The sequence below is a fragment of the Alosa pseudoharengus genome, unplaced genomic scaffold (assembly GCF_046254945.1).
Source record: "Alosa pseudoharengus isolate Yale_2024_CS ecotype anadromous, Long Island Sound unplaced genomic scaffold, YU_APseudo_1.1 YU_APseudo_1.1_scf_18, whole genome shotgun sequence".
In the NCBI taxonomy this organism is placed as follows: Eukaryota; Metazoa; Chordata; class Actinopteri; order Clupeiformes; family Clupeidae; genus Alosa; species Alosa pseudoharengus.
The window spans coordinates 28,871,684-28,894,152 of NW_027468650.1; the positions used below are offsets into that span (position 1 = coordinate 28,871,684).

Below are 22,469 nucleotides of genomic sequence, written 5' to 3' on the forward strand. Positions count from 1 at the left end.
ACAGTGATCATCAAATACCCTCTATATTTAAATGCCCATCAGCCTCAACATTTAACTATATAATAAAAGTCAAAAAGTAAATTAAATCCCATACCAAAACCGAAAATCGTCTGCGTTTGATAGCCTGGTATGCTGCTCCAAACAAAACGCATGTCTCACAATAACGTACAATGTAAGAAATAAAGGTCTGCCTCGAATAAGCATACCTCAAATAAATACCTGTGCTTTGCAGCCTAAGTAAATAGCAGACCCTGGACATAATTTAGGATTTACGGAAATGCAATCATACAATGTTGGACGCCTGGCGATGCTCTGGCCGTCTACTGTGCCTCTGACACCGCTGCCTCATTTGGATGGTAACTCCACAGGTGAGCGCCAAGATTGGACGTCGTGGATGCGTAAGTAAACTGTTTTTTGCTGAGTCCGCAGACAACATTCTCTTTAACCGTTACTTTACCATCTGCGGTGTACAACTCAAAGTAAAGACTCCACATTTTAGATGAGTTGGGGACGTAATTGTCCGCTCAGGCTGACCGTTTTGTGCGTTATCTTCAATACTATCTTCAATATTATTTTCAAAACAGGGCTATTGAGGGCTCTGGCTCCAGTCATTATTGTGGCTACTGGCTATTATTGGCTTGATTTGGTCATGGGCCAACGCTAGAATACGTTTAGAGCACCCGCTATGAGATGGCAAACAATAAAATAAAAAACAAACTAATCATAGACTGTAAAAATGCGCTACACTTGGCACTAAAAATCGAATAGTTTATTTATAGTTCGACTACGGATATTTCACGTCATGTTCGAATGCATATTAGCAGCAGGACAGCAGGCAGACCCATCTATAATAGATCACTGAGGCAGACCGCTCTTAGTTAGAGCCGCTGTGTTATCCAATGAAATTAAGTTGCGCTTCAGGCCGACTCCACTCGGACTCCATGCGCGTTCCCGATCAACTTTTTCTTCTTCTTGTTATGAGGCAAGGACTTTATGTGCATTATCGCCACCCTCTTACTGGAGGTCGACTCTCTTTTTACAGAATATCCAATAAAAATCGACGTTGGTCCATGCGTCATTTCCAGCTTTGTAACTTGGCGCATGGTCAGAGCCGACTGGCGCTGGATCCGAACCGAGAGGGAGTTAAGTCATTTTCCGACGAATGACCGTCGCAGGAAGTTGCGTCATAACAAAGGGACGCCAGACCCTCTTGTAACAGCTACTCGGTGATACTGCAGACTCGTAAAAGTAGTTAGAAAATATACTGAAAATAAGGCAGAAAAACGACAAGTTTCCTCATGCTGCTTCCTTATGTTGGAATATGCAAAAATGTACAAACAATCAAGAGGATGCTTTCTTGTATGTGATTTCTGCAACAGTGATACTGCAAACGTGTTGATAGCCTATTGTTGAGCATATTTTTATGCTGTAGCCTAGTGTAAAGCATGTCACACTAGACTAGCCTACAGAAAACGAATTGATGTGATATAATGATAACTTGTATGCCTACAATGGTTTATTAAACATCGTAGTCATTTATTTAGTCAGTCATCATGTTCATGTTAATGAATAGGAAGGACATCTAAACGATACCAACATTTAAATAAACCAACATTTCGCGCAATATCTGCCGTGAGTCCCTATGCGTGAGTCACGAGCTCCTCCCAGCTGACTGGCAGATCACGTGGACAGTCAGTCGCGATCGATTATTTAATAAATACATGTGAATTACGAATAATAATAAAAAGATTCTACCTAATGTGACTATTTTTTCCATGAACTGTAAAAGAAAACACGTTTTCCCCCACTGTATTCTCCATAAAGAGTAAAGTGAATTATGTACTTATTTCTGGAATTGACGTCACTTCCTGGACTCGTCTGAGGCTGGTCTAATGGGTCATTCGTCTCTATAAGACTTAACTCCTACTGTCCGAACCCCAGTGTTCAAGATGGCGTTGACTATGAATTGGCCGGATTTACTAGCCTAGCCTCCACCATTCATTTGTATGGAGGGCGGGACTTAGTCACTCTCTCCAGTTATATATAATACCTCCATGGTGTGGCACGTGTACTGGCAAGTGTGTAAAAACACTGGCTCTGATTGGCTATCATGAAACATGACTCTGCCTTAGCCAATCATAATCGATTACCTCGTTATTAACCAATAGACCTCTCCAGAATATATCCCGCCTCCTAACTTCCGTATCCATCCAACTTCCGGGCGTGGATTGTCTATGGGAAATAACATGGCGTTTTGAAAGATCGTACCTGTCAAACTCTGTAGGTGACAAAGTAGAAAAAGCTGCTGGGCAGATTGGCCTACACACTTCTGCCACCTAGTTTCCACTGGATTTTTTTATTTTCGGTGCCGTTTGAGTAGTATAGTCTATAGTATACTACTTAAACGGCACCGACAATCAAAAAATCCAGTGGAAACTATATGGCAGAAGTGTGTAGGCCAATCTGCCCACCAGCTTTTTCAACTTCGCTACCTACAGACGTTTTACCGGTATGATATTTTGAAACGCCATGTTATGATACGGAAGTTACGGAGGCGGGACTTATTCTGGAGAGGTCTATATCTAACTAGCTGTGAGCCAGGGTGCGTTCGGATTACACAGTTTATTCAATCAATGCATAGTAACGCACCGCATTTAACGTCCAGTAACGTTGACGGCGTTGTAACGACGGGAAAAGTAATTAGTTAGATTACCCCGTTAGTGAAAAAATAACGTTGTTACCGAACGCCGTTCTTTTAAACGGCGTTATTCCAAACACTGTACATAGCACAGGTTGTTTAGCTCTTCTACTTAGCTGCAGACTAGTGCTACTGTAATCAGCTAGGCTACTGGTTTCATGATAAAACATAAGTGGTAGAACTTTTACTTCCTTGAGCCAGGTTACTCACGTCTGCCCTGCATCCCTATATAGGCCTAATACTGAAGAAGTCCCAGGAGTCACCTGGCTTTGACCATCTGATTGGTACTGCAGTAATCACAAACTGGATTGCATTTACAATTTTGGGGTTTCTCTGTTGTGTAGCACCGACCAAAGTACACCTCCCCAATGAAGAAACAAATCTAATCACCGCATGCACAAACGAGTGCAACAAGTTTTACAAAGTGTCTCAGTCGTTATTGGTGTGCTCTCAAAAATGCTCTGTGTTGAGTAAGCATTGGCTAATCTGCAGTGGCTGGAGCTGGTTGTGCTGGTATAGGCTACTCTTGGTAATACAGAGAGAATAGCAGAGTGATGCGGTTACCGTGGTGACTTCAGGGAGGGTGTTCCGTCTGGGTTCTGTGCGTGAAGAATGACTTTCATTTTCTCAAGTGCAGCTGCAGCACCAAACATTTGAAGACGGTCTGATAACAGAGATGTGTCTAGATACAGAGAGCAAGTTTGTGTTCACTCTTTTTTGGGGGAGAGTGGAGAGTGGTTATAATTCATTTCTGAGCAGAGTGATTCTGTGACAATCCAATCACAAGGTACCGTGGGTTGATTTGGAAACATACTAAAGAATGTGACGTTTCCACTGGGCATGAGGTGCCCCAGATATGTGTGTGTATGCCTGTGTGTGTGTGTGTGTGTGTGTGTGTGTGTGTGTGTGTGTGTGAGAGAGAGAGAGAGAAAAACCAGGGTTAGAACTACAATAAATGTACAGAGTAGGTTTGTTACTGTTAAAAGTCTGATTCTATGCCAGCAGAGGGTCCCAATTTCAGCTCACATTCAGACCACCACCAGGATACCCACTCTAGCTCACTCATTACACTCCTCTTGTGAAGAAGAGAGGGACAGAGAGAAGGTGAAGGAGAGAGAGAGAGAGAGAGAGAGAGAGAAAGTGAGACAAACTGAAAAGCTGATAGAAAGATAATGAGAGATGGAGACAAAGGCACAGGAATATTGAGAGTGAGTAGAAAAGAGAAAAGAGATAGACTCAGACTCGAGGTCTGACAGAGAGAGAGAGAGAGAGAGAGAGAGAGAGAGAGAGAGAGAGAGAGGGGAAGTGGGAAGAGACAGCGGGATATCAGATGACGGAGTCGTGGTCTGCAGGGAAGCAGAGGCGTGCAGAATAACAAAATAACAATCAGAGAGCCATATTGGCTGGACAGGCCGAGCTGTGATGGATATGGCTTTTCCTCCGACAGGGCCTGGATGGCACGGACTGTTTGGATTTCACACACACACACACACACACACACACACACACTCACACACACACACACACACACACACACAAACTTGTTCACCATCTGGCTAAAGTTCAGCCCTCTCAGCCCTTTTCGGGGGGAAATCTAAGCTGTCAATACCCATCTGTGTCACTGTGCCGAGAGAGGCAGCTGGTCCGCCACAGGTCCTGCTTCCCCTGATTCATGTGTCTCTGAGCGTCTGCGGCAACCCAGCACCTGTGTGGATGCCACCCAATGTAGTGTGTGTGCGTGTGTGTGTGTGTGTGTGTGTGTGTGTGTGTGTGTGTGTGTGTGTGTTGGAATGGAGCACCTGTGTGTATGCTGCTGTGGTGTGTGTGTGTGTGTGTGCGGATGCTGCTGTCCATCAGAGGGATGGAGTTCTGCTTGGGGAGGATCCGGTTACGACAGGCAGGGTGGAGGAAGCAGTGGGGGGCTAAATGGCTTCCGTTGGCTCACCTTCATGGTGGATTATCATTGTGCACCAATACACACACACACACGCGCACACACACACACACACACAGTCCCACACACATACCATCACACAAAATATATTCATACATCTATGCACAAACACACATATAGAAACCATCCTCGGTCCACACACACCCACATCATAATTTACATAATGTACATATACAGACATCACACACACACACACACACACACACACACACACACACACACACTTTGATTGCTTGTTATACACAGATACATATGCAATATATATCCAAATATGCCAAATATATCCACGTTCATCCATAGATAACACATATCGCATGTCCACTCATTCAAAACACACAATGTCTGTCATTTTTTTGACAGGTACAAGAGGTCCCCGGTGAGGTTCCTGTTGCTCCTGCAGACTGATTGAGTTATCGCGCTGTTTGTCTCGCTCCTGCGCGTGCTCATTGCCTCTCAGTGTTTTCCAGTGTCGCTTAGGATTCGCTGCGGTGCTGCAGACTGCAATAGGCTCGCTGTCACGCCGCACGCATTTCTCATGTGGCGCTGAAATGAGATGGCGTTTCTTGTTTAGTGCTGTACACGTGTATGGAAATCACATTTGTTCTGTCCCCTCGGGAGCGCCTTGTTTCTTCCTTATTTCTCTCTGCTCTTTGCCTCTTCATGGGACTATGGGAACAACAGCACGCCTGTGATCATCCAAGACGTGTGTGAACATGCATGGATTATGTGAATCATATCACAACTGTGATGACGAACATTCAGCTTAGGGGGGCTTGAAAGATATATGCATGTTAGAATGATTAGCACCTGTTTTTTCTCCCTCTCTCTTTACCACACAGAGACAGAATCATTCTCATGTGTCTTCAGAGACTCTTCTCAGTGGTGAACTTTGTTTGAGCCCAAAAAGATTTACACAGAAAGCACTTGGGAAAGCTCTTTCATATGGAGAGGGAGGAAGGAGAGGGAGTTGCTCGATTGGTTGCGGTATCTTTGTGTACAGACACGCCACAGCACTGTCGCCACTCCCAACGATCCTCTCTCAGATGATCACATTTCAGCGTTAGCATTGCGGCTAATGCCGACTCTCATGCGTTAGGCTAGGACATCAGGGCCGTTGGCAGAAAGGGAATCAATATGCGGCATAATGCTTGAACATCAGCACTCGGAGTGGCATTGCTAAGCTAACGCCGCTGTGCCAAATATATGTAGGGGGTGTACTGTCATATCATGTTAATGCTAAGCACTGCCAAATGATGCCATTGGAGAGATGGAAGCCTTTCGATCAATACGCGTGACATTGCATGGCTCGCAATCCCAGTGGCTCAATCAAGGTTTTGCATTAAGGCTTTGATAGACTTGACTCTTTAATTGACCAAAGTCGTTATTTACTGAATGTGTTTCGTTTAGATTCTTTTTAAAGAGTGTGAAGTAGCTCGTTCAACGACTCTATTAGATTTTGCATTCCAGAATATTTTGGATAAATGGAACATGCAATCAGATCTACTGCAAATATCCTCACAAGCATTTGGATGGACGTAGTCATGCGCACACACACACACGCGCACACACACACACACACACATTCACACACACACACACACACACACACACACACACACACACATACACACACACACACACACACACACACACACACACACACACACACACACACACACAATGGATCTACATTTCAGATACTTCAGTGATGGTGAGACTGAAGTTCCTTGCCCTTTATCGTTGTCCAGATAGTTTCAGAAGTCGAGGCATTTTAAGAGTCTGACAGCTAGAATGAGCTTCATCTGCCATCTTCACTAAAAGCTAACAGATAACGTCAGAATGACCTTTCAGATAGCATGGCTGTCCTTCACACTACAGAAGACAAGAATGATAACTTGCTGGATTTATGAATTGCAACAAACAGACATACGCATTAGACCACTGATTTAGTGTGATATCCATGTCTGTGTGACAATACGTTTTAAAATGTTTGCTTTTAACTTGTATGCAATACTACTAATTATTCTTTCATGAAGCCTCTTAATCCTATTATCCACTGTGACATTTTAACTGTCACAAAAAGATGTTTTGGTAAGAATTTATATTGCTATTCCCACATCATCTTCAATTTCTGAATATGAAACAATAACAATGATAATGTTTGTGAGTGCCTTATGTTAAATGATGAATCTTGGTAGAGATTGGAGATGGTATGCTTCTTCTTTAGGAAACGTTTGTACTGTAATAATACTAGGAATTATAATTCTGTCAAGACCATCTGTCTCCAACTTAACTTTCCAGACAGTTTCGTAAGGAAAGGTTCTGTACTAACTAAATCTATGCGAGGGGTAAGTGTGCTGAGAGATTTGAGACATGATCACATACGGGTCTCTGAGGAACTTTCATCTCAGAGGAGAAACGAAAAATAAAGAAATAAACAAGAAAACAGTAAAACAAACATCCCATCTGATAAACAAACACGCTGTGGCTGTAATAATACGTCCCCAAAGGCCTTCAAGTTGGCTGTCATGTGTGCATCCACCATTTATTTTATCACTGAACAGAGATCAGATCAGATTGCCTTGGCTTGTGGGGGAGATAAATCAGAAGGTAAACAGAAGAGGAAACATTCTGTAGATTAACATGTTTGAATTGGACTACATATCTAAACAAATGATTGTTATGTTGCCAATGTGTTTGTTTTGGGTTAACATAAACCTGTTTGCCAAATCAGTGGCTTTGTGTCACTCTGTTTCATAATCAGTACCATATGAAGAGCATATTAATATTAATTCATGTTATGATGATACAGTATGATGTTTTTTAATCAATACATCTTTTTGTGTGTTTTGTTTTTTCCCGTTTTGTGTGTGTTTGTGCATGTATGTGTGTCTGTCTGTATGAAATGTGTGTGTGTGTGTGTGTGTGTGTGTGTGTGTGTGTGTGTGTGTGTGTGTGTGTGTGTCTGTGTGTGTGTGTGTGTGTGTCACAGATCCGACGGCTGGGCGGTATCCAGCTGCTGGTGGACCTACTGGACCACCGGATGCCTGAGGTCCACCGAAGCGCCTGCGGTGCTCTGAGGAACCTGGTCTACGGCAAGGCCAACGATGACAACAAGATCGCCTTCAAGAACTGCGGAGGCATCCCTGCCCTGGTGCGACTGCTGCGGAAGACCTCCGACGTGGAGGTCAAAGAGCTGGTCACAGGTAAGGCATATGCCGAAATTTACCTGTGGGCTATATACTTATACTTCATACACGGTGGTAACACTGACAGAGATAGAGATGTGGAAATTCAAGACAAGCATGAATAGGAGTGTTTTGATCATAGCAATCTGCTACAATGGTACTTTTTTTTATTAGAACTTTTTGACATGAAGACATAACCTTGGTGTTGCTTGCACTTATAATCTATATTGTGCAAAAATGAATGATTTATATCAAAGGGAAAAATGAAAGCAATGAAATATTGATTGCCTGATTCCTTTAATCTGTGAAGAGTCTACATGCAACACTACCCTTACAAAAATGAAATGTTTGCGGCAGATTTGCAGCAAACTTGTGGGTGATGAGTTCACTAGAAAATATTGCCAGAAGTTTGCCAATATTGGCCGCTAGAGGCAAACTTGCAGCAAAGTTCTGGCAATAATGAGAAGTTTGGCACTAGTGGCAAATGTGTTCGCCAGTGATTTGCCACCACACTTAGCCAATAATGGCAAACTTCCAGTGAACTTCTGGTTACAAACCTAATTTGCATATTACATTGCTGCAAATTTGCTGCAACATTGGCAAAAGTTAACCACAACTGTTTGCCAGAAACCTAATTTGGATGTGAAATTATGAACAAATTTCATATTTGAACAATATGAACAAATGTCTGTAAGGGTAAATATGGTGCACTTGATATGGTTTAATTCTATTACATCTATTTGTCTTGCCCAACTTTAAGTGAATAGCTACGTCCGTACATAGTTGGTAACTCTGTTTGTACATACAGTTTGTCCTTGCTTCTCTATGAGCGCTGCACACTACTCTATGGGGGACTATTATTACTCCTCAATCTCTCTTGAAGGATTCGCTGTTGATAAATATTGCGCTGTTTAGTGAACAGCACTGTGTGTACAGTGCAGTGTGCTTCCCTCTCACAGCAGAGTGCATAAACATGTGGGCCGTGCCAGAGTCGAGACGCAGAGAGATGCCACGCAAGCGCATGAATCATCGCGCGTTCATTAGTATCACGCTGAAGAGAGTCAAGGCTGGTCCTCTGGGGCTCCAAGCTGAGGAGAGGCTGCAGCAGAGGCCCCATCACTCAGGCTGAGCAGTGGGCTGGGAGCCAGAGAGGCTGATAGGAGACAAGCACATGGACATCCAAGTTTTGCGATGTGGAGACTTTTTTATATTGTATCTGGTTTTTATTCTAAGTTGTATTACAGTTAAGGTTTCCATACTTACGTGCTGCCTTAAGGCTCTGGCATGGTCGTGCGTCACATTTGCGCGTGTCCAAGACGTGCGTCATTTTTGCCGTGGACGTGAAGCATACTCCAAATTCTGCTGTCCTGAATGCACTTTAAATCGTTAAGGTTAGCGCCTGCGCACTACGGCTTAACTGTGATACTCTGCCCCACCAACTGGGGGCGGTACGTCGAGCCTGAAAGTAGGACACAACCACCAAAGAAGCCTGAAACGCATGAAGAAAAGAATAACGTTGGATGTGCGAGCACTCAACGAAGGAAGAGCTGATGAAGGAAAAAGCACCACGAGTACGTTCGCCTGTCTGCTGGGAAGTTTGATATGCTGGCCCATCGCATCGCTCCATTTATCATCCACCAGAACACACACAGCACACCTGTTGGTATAGCTGAGAGACTAGCTTAGCCTACTTGCTTATTAGGCTACTTAGGCTACAAGCCTATAGCTAAGTGACTCGGCTACAGTCCTTCCTTAAAGATATATTAGGTGCAGATTCTGGTTTATGAAGTTTATTACAGCAACAAGGAAACAGTCCTACTTTATAGTGATTTGTTTTCACTAAGCTATCAACAAATATCCTGTCAATAATGAGGAATATGAGGTAGAATCATTGCACCTAACAGTATATGTAATACCCATGGAAGCATGCAGCATCACACTCTGGCTTAAAGGGACTCGAAGGGTGTCACACTACACGTCAACTCTTGGTCCGTACGTTTGACCTCTGCTCAGGCTGGACTGGTGTTTGACTGATGGGTCCATCTCTCCCCTCTGTCAACACTGTAGGGTGTCTGTCTCCTCGGCATACACCTACCATGTGTCTACCATGTGGTGTGTGTGTGGGTTTTGATGTGGGTGTGTGTAGATTTTGTCTTTGCATGGGCCTCCACAGGTGTAGTCTGTCTCCCGTAGTAGCCAGCGAGACCACAGGGATGTCACCTTGACTTTGGCTTATGCTGTCACACTAGCGCTAATAAGGGATCTCAGCCTGGTTGTGGGAGTGGGAGAGAGAGGAGAGGGGGAAGGTGAGAGAATGGGAGCTTTGTGTGTGAGAGAAAGCGAGACTGAGAGAGAATGAGAGAGGAAGAGAAGAAGGGGGTGAATGGAGGCGGTTCTGAAGTAGAATTACTGCTGAATCTAAGACATCCTCCGCATATTTGGTAATGACTCACATCTTTTTAGATGGAAGCCTTAAGAGCGAGAGGTTAAAGTGGAACTCTGTTCACAAAGCCAGAGCATTTGAATGTAGAATATCCCAGGACATCATAATGATGTGCCAAATGGAGTGTGTAGTTGTGTGTGTGTGTGTGTGCAGACAGTGTGTGTTAGGACAGTGTGGTTGGTAGTGTGTATGCCCAGGGTGTGTGTGTTAGAGAGTTAGAGAGTGTTCGCACAGTGCACAGTTAATGTGTGTGTGTGTGTGTGTGTGTGGGTGAGAGAGAGAGACGGGGTGTAAGTAATTAGTATTCCCTCCACACGGCCCTTAGCTCTGAAGGAAGGCATCGTTGTCACAGGAACATGGCAGGAAGATAAAGAGCAACACAGACACCCCCTCATGTCCAGCCTGCCCTTTACACTCACCAGAAAGAGGACCTTTTACTACACCCCCCCCCCCCACACACACACACACACACACACACACACACACATAATACACTCACCACTCACACACTCACACACGCATATCCAAATCCACTCATGCACACACAGAGACCACACATACAATAGACGCACACACACACATACACACTCTTTCATAATCACATATTGTTGTGGGTCAGGTAGTCTCCACCCAACCAGCTGTAGCTTGGACGACTATGATGGTTATAAATTACCCTGAAGAGCAATGTGATGAAGGACAAATTCATCACAAACAGACATGAATGAGTGTGTGTGTGTATGTGTGTGTGTGTGTGTGTGTGTGTCTGTCTGTGTGTGTCTGTGTGTTTGTGTGTGTGTGTGTGTGTGCGTGTGTCTGTGGTTGTAGTGTGTGTGTGTGTGTGTGTGTCTGTGTGTGTCTGTGTGTTTGTGTGTGTGTGTGTGTGTGTGTGTGTGTGTCTGTGTGTGTACATTTGTGTTTGTGGTTGTAGATGTTTATGAACTTTTGTTTGTATGTGTGTACATGTCTTGTGTTTTATTCATTCTTTATTATTCTTATCATTACTCCATGGCAGTATATTTGTTATAAACTTTTGGCACATTTATATTTGCATTTTTTTGGATTATATTTCCTAAATTCCATTTCAGCCCATGTTCAGTACATTCCTGCAGTGTCTACTGTTACTTTGGATTACATTTTACATACATTTTGTAATGCAGAACAGCCTTTAGATATAGTGTTTGGAAATGCATTAACATGTTAACCTGTGTCCAGAAAGCAATCAGTGTTGTGTTTTGCTTTTGTCATGTTGATTTTGACTCCTCGTCCCCCCACCCACGCAAGGGTGATTTATGAAAAGCATTATTTTCTTGCATAAAAATAAATTACCAGCAATGCCACCAATCCCTGCGGTTATAACTCAAGCTTAAACTATGAGCCTCCTGTTTTTTTTTTTACCCTCAAATAAGGGAGAGAGGGCGGGGGGGATGAGAGAAGTAGAGTACAGAAGAGATAGAGGGGAACGAGAGAGAGTAGGATGAATGCATTGAGGAGGAGTCTGTCTGTATCACTTGTCTATCTGAGAGCAGATTAACATATAAATTAAAAAGTAAGTGCAGCACGGGCTCCTTATGAGTGGCTCCTGCCTCTGATTAATCAGGGACCTGTGAGCTGTTCTTACTGTGTCTCTGTCAGGTGGCAGAGGGGGGGCTAAGTAAAGTGTGTGTGTGTGTGTGTGTGTGTGTGTGTGTGTGTGTGTGTGTGTGTGTGTGTGTGTGTGTACGCATGAGCAGACTCAGTAACTCAGTGTAAATTTAATGACTGAATGAATGAAATCCTGCTTGGGGAGGGAGACCAATGGGTGATCTGTTAAAAAGAAAGGTAAGGAGGAGAGGGGAGGGGAGGAGGAATGGAGAGGTGAGCAGCAGAAGAGCACAAAAAAGAGGGGGGTGAGGGAAGAGGAAAGGGGAGAAAAGAAAAGAAGTGAAGGGGAGGAGAGGAGAATATAGAGGAGAGGTGTCGAGTGCACACCAGAGGGATGGAGAGGAGATGAGAGGAGAAGAAAGGAGAGAGAGGAAGAGACTGAAGGGGAATTAAAGAGAGAAAATACGAGAGCAGAGGAGAAGATGTGATGAAAGAAGAAGAGAAGAGGAAAATGAAAGAGTGGAGAGCAAAAGGAGAAGAGGAGAGTTGCTGGGAAGAAGAGGGATGACAGCCTGGTTAGTGCAGTGACAGCCAGTACATGGCACTGTTGCACACAGTACTCACATACCCACTACACACACACACACATACTGTACACACACACACATACACACACACACATACACACACACACACACACACACACCCATACACACATACAGTAGGGGAAATATACCAGGAGTGGGAGAGAGAGAGACCAAGCTATTTATTTCAATAACGAATGTGCAGATTGTATAGGTATAGTGGAAGATTGTGGAGTTCACCAGACCCTGATCATCACTAGCCCAGGCCCAGGTCCTTCTGTTCTGGGCTTGTCTCCTAGCTGAGAGAGGGAGTCGCAGAGGGACACAGTCTGCCTCTACTGTCAGGTGACCACAGCTAGCAGATGGAGCCGAATCAGACAGGAATCTAAGCTCGCGAGGCACACAAGCTCTCCCAGCGAACAGTGGCGATGGAGATGACAGGCTCAGACTCTCCTGAGACGCCGACAAATCCGCTGGCAGAAATAGCGCTTGTTTAGATTTCATTACTCTCTCCCCACACCCGCTGCTGTTGTACTGAGGGACTGTGTATGGGGGAGGCTAGCATTCATGCTAAAGTAACTCAGCTCTACTTGAAAGGCACCAATTGCAATTAGCATCTACTCCGCTGCTGGGTTTGTTTACTGAGCGTCAGTGTGCTGTGGGGAACATGGTGGTAGGCTAGAATGTTAGCTCGGGGAAGACGATTCACTCACAGTGTAAATGGAGGAAGACGAGATCTTATCTCTTCATCGTTATTTTAGTTTCACATTTCTTTTTTGGTTGGGGGGATGGAGGGGATAAATAAATAGGCAATAGAAGGCCGACCGGCCGACCGACCGACCGACTGACTGACTGACTGATTGACTGAATGAATGAATGAATGAATGAATAAAAATTAGGGAACATATTATACTGTGATGTTATCAGACCATCATATCAGTTTTTGAAATAAAAAAAGAGACTGTTGAATAATACATGTTCACCTGAAGCCAATCGGGCTGCAGTACCTTAGGAAATTACACATTTTACCATCAGCCTGCCTGCCTGCACTCATCTGACATTTTAACTCTTTGACATCCACACCACCACTGCTGTACTGGGTCTCTGTGGGGCTGCAAATAGCCTACCCTTCTGCTCCCCTCTGGGGGTAATTTGGTTTTCTCGCCTGTGGTAGCCATGTGCTAAATGAGCCAATGCTAATGTGTGTGTGTGTGTGTGTGTTTTTGTCAGTAATGTTGTGTGGTTTGTCTGGTGTTGCTATTGCTGGTGATTAGCCTGGCCTGTGTTTGAGCTAAGAGTCCATCCTCTTGAGCTTCAGTGGCTCGGAAAGGCTGTGATTGAAATGGTCCCTGAAGTAGAGCAATCAAATCGCCTGATCACTCAAGAGAGAGTAAGAGAGGGAGACCACCCAGAAGCACACAGAAAAGCTAACTCTAATCACATGATAATGTAAGTATCTTTCCACCATCTTAGATAGCTTTCCCTATCATGCTTCAAATGTCCTTGGGATATGCGGTACGCATGTTTACGCACATTAATGCCATCTATACATTCCAATGGCTTTTTGTCTCAGATGAGTGCTTAACAATGCTATGATGTCACTATAGACAATGATACTAATAGTCCTCATCTTGGCTAATATATATAAGCTAAACCTCCATCCACGTGCTGTGAGCTCAAGCCAGAGACGTGCTGAGTAGTCCTCCCCTCTGGGTACAATGATGACTCCAAACATTAAGGGTCAAGAAAGGTCACAGAGATGTGATCGAACTGTCATGTTGAAGCAGTGGCAAAATGGCAACTACTCTAGGGACATTGCTGGAAGTGACAGACCAGAGTCATGAACTTTCTCGAGATCCTTTACTCATTAGAAAGGGACAAGCCAGCTTAATTTCTGTTTAAGTCTTAATGCATTTTATAGCTATTCTTGTGATCCATCTTTTTGTTGGCTGCTCTCCGTGCCTAAAGAATGTTGTATCATAAACTAGTAGTATGAAAATGGACTCTTCTAATTTCAGGTAATGTTTAGTAAAGTACATATATTTTACTTGAAATGGCCTGCCGTAAAATCTTCACCTTAAATGTAAATGCATTAAGTTGGAGTGTTAGCACAGGCGAGATAAAGCCATAAAGATGAGATTGTGTTTAAGAGGAGATGTAGTGCAGTACAGTCCTCTCCTCACGTTAGCTCTCCTGGCACACACAGCAGGGCTCGTAGAACCGCAATTGTAATCAGCCAGAAATGACTTCACACGGGCCATGGAATTAAGGGGCACACCGCTGACGAGGAGCGAGAACGAGAGCGGTGCGACTTCCCAAGGTCGCCGTCATTTGGCTTTCAAGTCTCCCTCCTCCTCTCCCATTCTTATCCTGTCCTTTCACCTCCTCCATTCCTCCCTTCATGAGTCATACCCTCAGAGGAGGGAGGGAGAAAGAGAGAGAGAGAGGATGAAGTGATGAAGGGAGGGAAAGGGAGGTAAGAAGAATGATGGAAGAGAGAGAGGGAGGTAATAAGGATGATAGGAGAGAGAGAGAGAGAGATAAAGGAGTAACGGGAGAGAGAGAGGGGGAATCAGGGGGGATGAGGCCAGGGATTTGAAAGACCCAGATAGCAGTCGCCCCAGGAGCGCATCAGACTTCTTCTGGCACAGCTGTGGCCCATGTGTGTTCCAGAACCTTCTTCTACAGTACCTGCGGGGGGTTTCAGAGGCTGAGTCATGTCTGTTCATGAGCAGGAGCATCCTCCCTGGGCGGTCCTCTCCCTCTAACCTGTCCACGCTCAAACAGACCACACACACTCATGAGGAGAAAAGTGCCTCGGGGCCTAAACGCCTCCATGTTTATTGTCCAGTGTCAGGATTACAAATCACTGCCCGTAGACATAGCTTGTCCATCATGGCCGTGTGATAAACTACCGGTAATTAGTCTTGAATCAATTTATTTTAATTATCAGTTGTTACTACATCACTAGCTTGCATTTACAGTATGTTATCTCAACCTTTCCTTTTACTTCTAATTAATGTTATTGGACCAAAGCATATGATATCCCTATTTTTCAGATGGTCATTAGCACTGGCACTAAGAGTGCAAAGATAATTTTTTAAAGTTAGTCTGGTAACACTTTACTTGACAATATTGACATAAGAGTGACATGACTGTCGTGAACACATGACACTGTCATGACACATGAAATCTAACCCTAACCCCTAACCCTAACCCTAACTCTAACCCTAACCCTAATCCTAATCTTAATTTGTTATGACAAAAACTGAATGTCACTTAATAACAGAAGCGTTATGTCATAAATGTTTATGACTTCATGACATGTTCATGACAGTGTCATGTCACTCTTATGTTGACACTGTCAAGTAAAGTGTAACCATTAGTCTTCATAATGTCGATCATGTGTAAGGAGTTGATGTTATGGTCAAGGATTGCAACAGCCTTCATATGAGGCAAAAAAAAGAGGAAGAGGATGATTTTCAGGTCCATCTCTGAGGAGGGAAAAAATGGGTTATCTCACGATACGTTTCCGAGTTCCAGGATATTCTCGTTCCTCTGTGTGTCTTTGAGCGGCGGGGTTTCTGTCGGTTTGATCTCCCTGAGTCAGCCTGTCATGAGCTTTATGTATGTCGTCTTACACATGATCTCTCAGTCGACACTCCTCCCTCTCTTCAGTATCTTGCTTATCTTTGTGTGTGTGTGTGTGCGTGTGCGTGTGTGTGCTGTGGATGTAGCTTGTTATCTAGAGCCGTCATGTGGCGGAGTCGCTTTCCCAGTCGACTCTGGCAGTAATCAGTACCTTCAGCACTGTGCGACCATTTATTCCCTCGTAGCGGGAGGTTGGAAATCAGCCCTGTGTCTTCCTTATTCTTCCTCAGCATTGTTAAGTTAAAATCTCATTACCGTGTGTTCATATTATATCTTTCTCTAAGTAGAGAGGGATAAGAGTGTGATTAACTTAATTAAGTAGGCCCATTTCGTTTGCTAATATACCTCGGAGCAAAACATCATACTTTTGTAGAATGGCTCCTTAATTAGGAAAATACACACTTTTTTCTAATGGGAAACAATGTGTGGTTGCTACTCCCATATGTCTCCCATACAATGTGTTAGGTGTATACATGCAGCAGCTGGATCCCAAACTGTGGCTTCATCACTGCCTTTAGATACATAGTAAATCTTGTTGTTTTGGTAACAGAAATAGCCCAATGTGGTCTGAGGGTGGCCAGCCGGCTGGACGGACATTTTTCCTCTTCTGCATCAGTAATTTTTTCGGCATTAATGAGACTGGGAACAAAATATTTTCTCTTCAGCAGTGATCCTTGTCAGGACAAATGAGCTTGCTGGACTGTGCTGACCGGCAGCCTATTGATGAGGCAGGGTCAGTATAATTAGCTATTTTCGCCTATATGGTGTGTATGTGTGTGTGTGCATGTGTACATGTGTGTGTGTGTGTGTGTGTGTGGAGGAGGAAATTAGCAAATGAGTCGATACTGGTCCCTGTCTGGCTTAGTCAGGGGCAGAGGAAGCACTTCTACATCTTTCTCTCTCTCTCTCTCTCTGGCACACACACACACACACACAGAGAGAAAGAGAGAAAGAGAGAGAAGCACTCCCCATAGATGTGGTGTCGGTTTTCAGATCTCTGGCCCAAGTCCCAATTACTTTCAGGGAATTGAAGGTTAGAGGGGAAAGCGTGAGTTAATTATGTTGGTGCAGTTTTAATTCTCAAGAATCTAAATCATGCACACCTCTGATGTCCTCCACTGACACGAGCAAGGAGACGTGCACAAAGCACCTTTCAGTTGTTTCAGTAGCAAAGTGTGAGGTCCTCAGCAGTGTCTGAGCTTCAGAAATACATGGTCCCCAGTGGTCTCAGGGCCCCAGAGACACGTTGTCCCCTGACATATTACATCCCAAACAGACACAGATACGAAGCCCCCAACCAGCCGTGGTCATTAAGAGCATGCAGTCCCCAGAGAAAACAATGAAATCAGATCCCAAGACTATGAGTTCCCATGAAGTGATGAGGTCTCCTGGTCTACTAGGTCCTCATCAGTATGTGAATATGAAGTTGGTTCCCAAAATTGTGAGGGGTCACTGAAGTAAGTATTCCCCAGAAGTATGTGTTCCCCAGCAGTAAAGACAGCTGGACATGGCGTCCTGGGCTTGCTCTGCTGGTGCCAGAGAAATGTTAGAGCATCTGGGGCCGAGCTGCGACAGCACAGCAGTCGTGCGGAGGTGCTCATTTGTTGCCGCGCGTCTGTGGAGTCTTGGCCGTGAGAGTGCCCACTAGGCTGGCAGGCCTGCAGTGACCGCGCGCTAATTAGCTTCTTTTAGGACGGTGACGCGACACTGATGGGGCTGCAAATGAGATGATGACAATGGCGACGACAACTGTCCTGCGCTCGCCACAGTCGGAGAGAGACATCTGTTCAGCCTTCTGACAGTCGCAAGCTCATCAGCAGGGTGTGTGTTGTATGTGTGTGTGTGTGTGTGTGTGGAGGGGAGAGGGGAGGAGAATGGTGGGAAAGTCTGGCAGAGAAATGTTGGGTATAAGCCATATGAGCACCGAGTTCAAGTAACAGCCGCTCAACCCCCAGCACAGTATACACACACACACACACACACACACACACACACACACACACAGTTCAGTATGAATTCTGCTTTATAACAATTGTACTCTCTGCACATCAACATACATCCCATACTTACACCCACACAACAACTGTCACATGATCTGTATATCACTGATCTATAGTAAATTTGTGTTGTTGTACAAGCTTTCATGGAAGATGAGCTATCTGACAGGTCATTTTGTCCTTGTTTGTATACTGTCCAACCACATGGGAAGGAAGGCCATTGCTGTGTCCCTTAAGCTAACATGCAGATGGTTTATGGAAACATTTTGCTAAAGAAAACTTGTCACTTGGCATCCAACTTGTCAGGCCATTTGGCAGTCAGAATTCATGCGTTCCATCTTCTGGAGATGGTTCTCAGCAGTCACCAGTTTTGAAGGTGTTCTCTTACCGTCGTCAACAAACAGTTCATTAGCAATGCATGATTTCCAAACTGGTTGTCATTTGTCAGTGGCAAACATAGAAGGAACACTGATGAGGACTTAAATAGCTTGCTGTTGTAGCCATGAAGTATGCATTTTAATTTCATAGCACCACAACGCCTCTGTTCGTCTCTCTTTCTCTCTCTCTCTCTCTCTTTCTCTGTATGTAGCACATGAAACTTTGATAGATATCTCTAATTTTAGCCTGTAGAGATATGTGTGTCTCTCCCTTTGTTTGCATTCTTAATTAGAATCAGAAGTGTCTGTGCACATTACACTGGATGCATGCTCTATTATAGAAAGGAAGATCTGATTGGAAAGAGAATGTAGTTCATTGAGAATGTTGCTTTTAAAGAAAGAAAACATCAAAATAAAGATAGCTAGACACTTTTCATGCAGGAAATAACAAAACAATAAAACAAAATATGTTTGTTGCCTGACGTTTTCCTCTACATCACAGTAAGTGTTGTCTTACTCACTGTGGATTGCTGCTTCACATTAATCTAATGTGTCCGTATCTGCTCAGAGATCTTTTTTGGGCTAGCTGTCAGTGTCTGCCTAATAAGCTGTTTATAATCAGTTAGCAGACGAAAATTGTAACCTAATCAAGTGATTTATGGTGCCACACCAAGTATAAGTTTTGCAGTAAATGTGAAAACACTGTTTTTTCAGCAGTGACGCCACATGTTATTGAGAAGTTGAAGCTGATAAGCTGATAAAGTATGGCATAATGATGTACCAAAATACATGTGTGCTTTGTCAACACAGTGCTTAAGAGTTGTAAAGTTCTGATGCATGTATACACATCTTGGTACTCCCTTTCAATGGACTTGGCTGGTTTCTAATGGACACAAATGGCTGTTACAACAATCATTATTTATGCTTTACCTTAGACTTGAGCATGGCCAAGTCTGAAAAGTGGATCCAGAAATTCCTGCTGCATGTCAGCTGTGCTCTTATAGTAGTTATAATGAACTTAAAATGATTCATTCAAGGGCATACCTGAATAATGAATGAATACTTAAGCCTTCTTGGAATACTTGTGACTTTGCTTTTGTTGGTGTCTGTCCTATTTTTAATTGTTGAATTTTGTTATTTAAAATAATGGATATGCCTTGTGTGTGATTTTGTGTGTGTGTGTGTGTGTGTGTGTGTGTGTGTGTGTGTGGCACAGGCGTGCTGTGGAACCTGTCCTCATGCGACGCCCTGAAGATGCCCATCATCCAGGACGCGCTGGCAGTCCTTACCAACTCGGTCATCATCCCCCACTCAGCCTGGGACACCTCCCCGCACCAGGAGGACCGCAAGCTGCAGCTGCACACCTCACAGGTGCTGCGCAACGCCACCGGCTGCCTGAGGTCAGTACCGCATGGAGGGTGTGTGTGTGTGTGTGTGTGTGTGCGTGTGTGTGTTGGTGTTATATGTATGTGTGGGGAGGAAGCATTACATAGACTTAATTATGAGTTATTTGTACACTATTAGCACTTGTGGTTTTGTGTCTAGTTCCATATGAATAGACCATCTTTGTTAAGTATTATTAGGGGTGAATAACTGTTCTTGTGGTACTACCATTTTACAAGCCCCATGCTGACTTACAACTTACTTAATAATTATGAATAAGGGGTAATTAGGAGCTTACATAGGGGAAATTCTTAATTAAGGGTCTAGTAAGGGTAGAATAAGGTCTTGCAGAATAAGGTATTAATTAGTGACTTATAATGACTAACAAATGGCTTGTTGCTACTAATATACATGTCAGTAAGCAGCTAATTAATGGTGAATATGCGTGTCTTAATATAAAGTGTTACCTTTCAGCATAGGGCACAGGCAGAGATGTGTGTGCATATGTGTCCGAGCCAGTGTTTCCTCTAAGTTTATTTCAGCATGGCGGCCCCCCACGGTTTAATTAATACCGCCACGGTATCAGAATCAGGACAGACGCACATTTGCTTTTTAAATAATCCTCTGACGTATCCTCCCCTGCTGGCTGCCACTCACAGCCTAAACTATTCAGAGGTTATTATGGCCCGTCCAGTTTCACTTCACATATTATATATTGTATTGATGTAGCCTATTTAAAGCATTAACTTTCTTCTCAGTGTTTCCTCTTCATTTAGCGGTAGGCTAATGTCCTCCGCTGGCTGCTGAAAATTGCAGTTTAAGAATAAACAGCAATGCTAATCCGAGGTACCTGTCTAGTTTTATTCCATAAATATATTGTTTTTATAGACGTTAGTGGCATGCGCTATCAAGAGCTTCCATGTACTACGCATGTTTGTCAACATTGTAAAAACTACAATTTTCGCACAACTTGGTGGAAAGGTGTAGCCATGCAGGCCAAGGAAAACCCATTCATTTCCAAAGCTGATCATAGCCTATAAAGTATTTCCCATATCGTAGTCTATAGGCCTAAGCTCGCTCGCAACAACAGCAAAAATGAAACTGGAGAGAGGATGTCTCCGCGAAGACACCGCTGTTACATTAGATGAGCACTAAATCGCGAATCGATGCAGTAAAAAAGCAACGACTGCTGGTAGTAACGAAGGTAAATTGCAAAACATTTTGTATGCACTCGCGGTTATGGCCTAGTTGGCCTAATGTGAATCGCGGACTATAAAGTAAAGGAAATTTTCACCAAATAAAGGCAGTGTTGTGGGTTGTGTTTTTACAACGTGTTGGGACAAAACTTAATTTCTGTCATAAACGAAGTAAGCTAAGCGTTTCTCCATTGTCAACGTGAACTACCGGTATGTTCAAGTGTTCAAGTGACAATGTGGTTTAATGCATGGGTTAACGTGACGTGAGTCAGACAGAAGATGAGCCTGTCTTAGTTCCTGAATCCTGTCCCTCTCAAGTCACATCCCGGGAGCTGCCGCCACTGTTAAAAAAAATCTAGCGGAAACACTGGTCCGAGCAGTAGGAGAGTATGTGTAAGGTTTTGAGCATATATACAGTACTCATGTGTGTGAGTGTACAGCGAAGAGTTGGTGTGTGACTCACACACTACACAGAGAAAGCAAGAGCACTACACATACATACATTTATACAGGCATCCATGTGTGTGTGTGTGTGTGTGTGTGTGTGTTTTTGTTTTTGTATTTGAGCGCTCCTACTTCACATAGTCTATAGCCTGTCAATTTGTCGACTGCACTCTGTGTATCCCTGCCATGTTAGACTGTGAAAGGTCATCTAAAGGTCACGTGCACTCGATGAGGCCTGCCCACATCTCTCACAGTGTAGAGGAGGCTAGGCTGAGTTCATATATCCGTGGCCTGTGGACCAGTGCTGTGGAAATGTCAATGTGTGGCATTCTTTAGGTGGGCGCAACAAGCGCTGCGTTTTGACAGTGTTGCCATCTCCAAGTGGGGTTGTCCCTGACAGCGAAGAACGACAGTGGCAGCTAACTCTCTTTTTGACACTTGGTGTGTGTGTGTGTGTGTGTGTGTTTGTGTGTGTGTGTATGTGTGTGTCATGACACTATGAGATAGAGGGAGATGGAGAAAGAGGGAGATGGAGGGAGAGAGAGAGACAGAGAGAATCACTCCTGATAAGGGTGGATTAAATGAAGGCCAAGGATTACTGTGTCAGCATATGTATTAGCAAGAGCTTGTGCTACAAGTCCATGAGCTATAAACACGTCACCATACTCACACTCCTCCTAAACCACAAGCATCTTCTCCACGTTCCACTTTCCTCCCTTCTACTCTCTCCAGCTGGGATCGGCCACGCAAGGACTTCTTCAGGAGGAGATTGAATCATTAATGTGCATCTATCACCCAGCTTCTATAAAGAAGTAATTCATTGTGGAAGAGTTATCCCTTAACCCGTACACAAACACACACACACACACACACACACACACACACACACACACACACACACACACAATACAGAAGAATGGGAAAGAACGTCCATGCATGATTCATTTAATAACGCATAATGACGTTTATCAAG

At 43.9% G+C, this 22,469-nt stretch overlaps 1 protein-coding gene across 1 annotated transcript in view; it reads left to right on the forward strand.

Annotated features, from left to right (window-relative positions):
- ctnnd2a (catenin (cadherin-associated protein), delta 2a) overlaps positions 1–22,469 on the forward strand; it is a 302,396-nt gene that overhangs the window by 203,125 nt on the left and 76,802 nt on the right. Inside the window, exons 11-12 of the mRNA XM_076290816.1 lie at positions 7,645–7,858; positions 19,690–19,873. Coding sequence (XP_076146931.1) covers positions 7,645–7,858; positions 19,690–19,873 — 398 coding nt within the window. The remainder of the gene's footprint in view (positions 1–7,644; positions 7,859–19,689; positions 19,874–22,469) is intronic.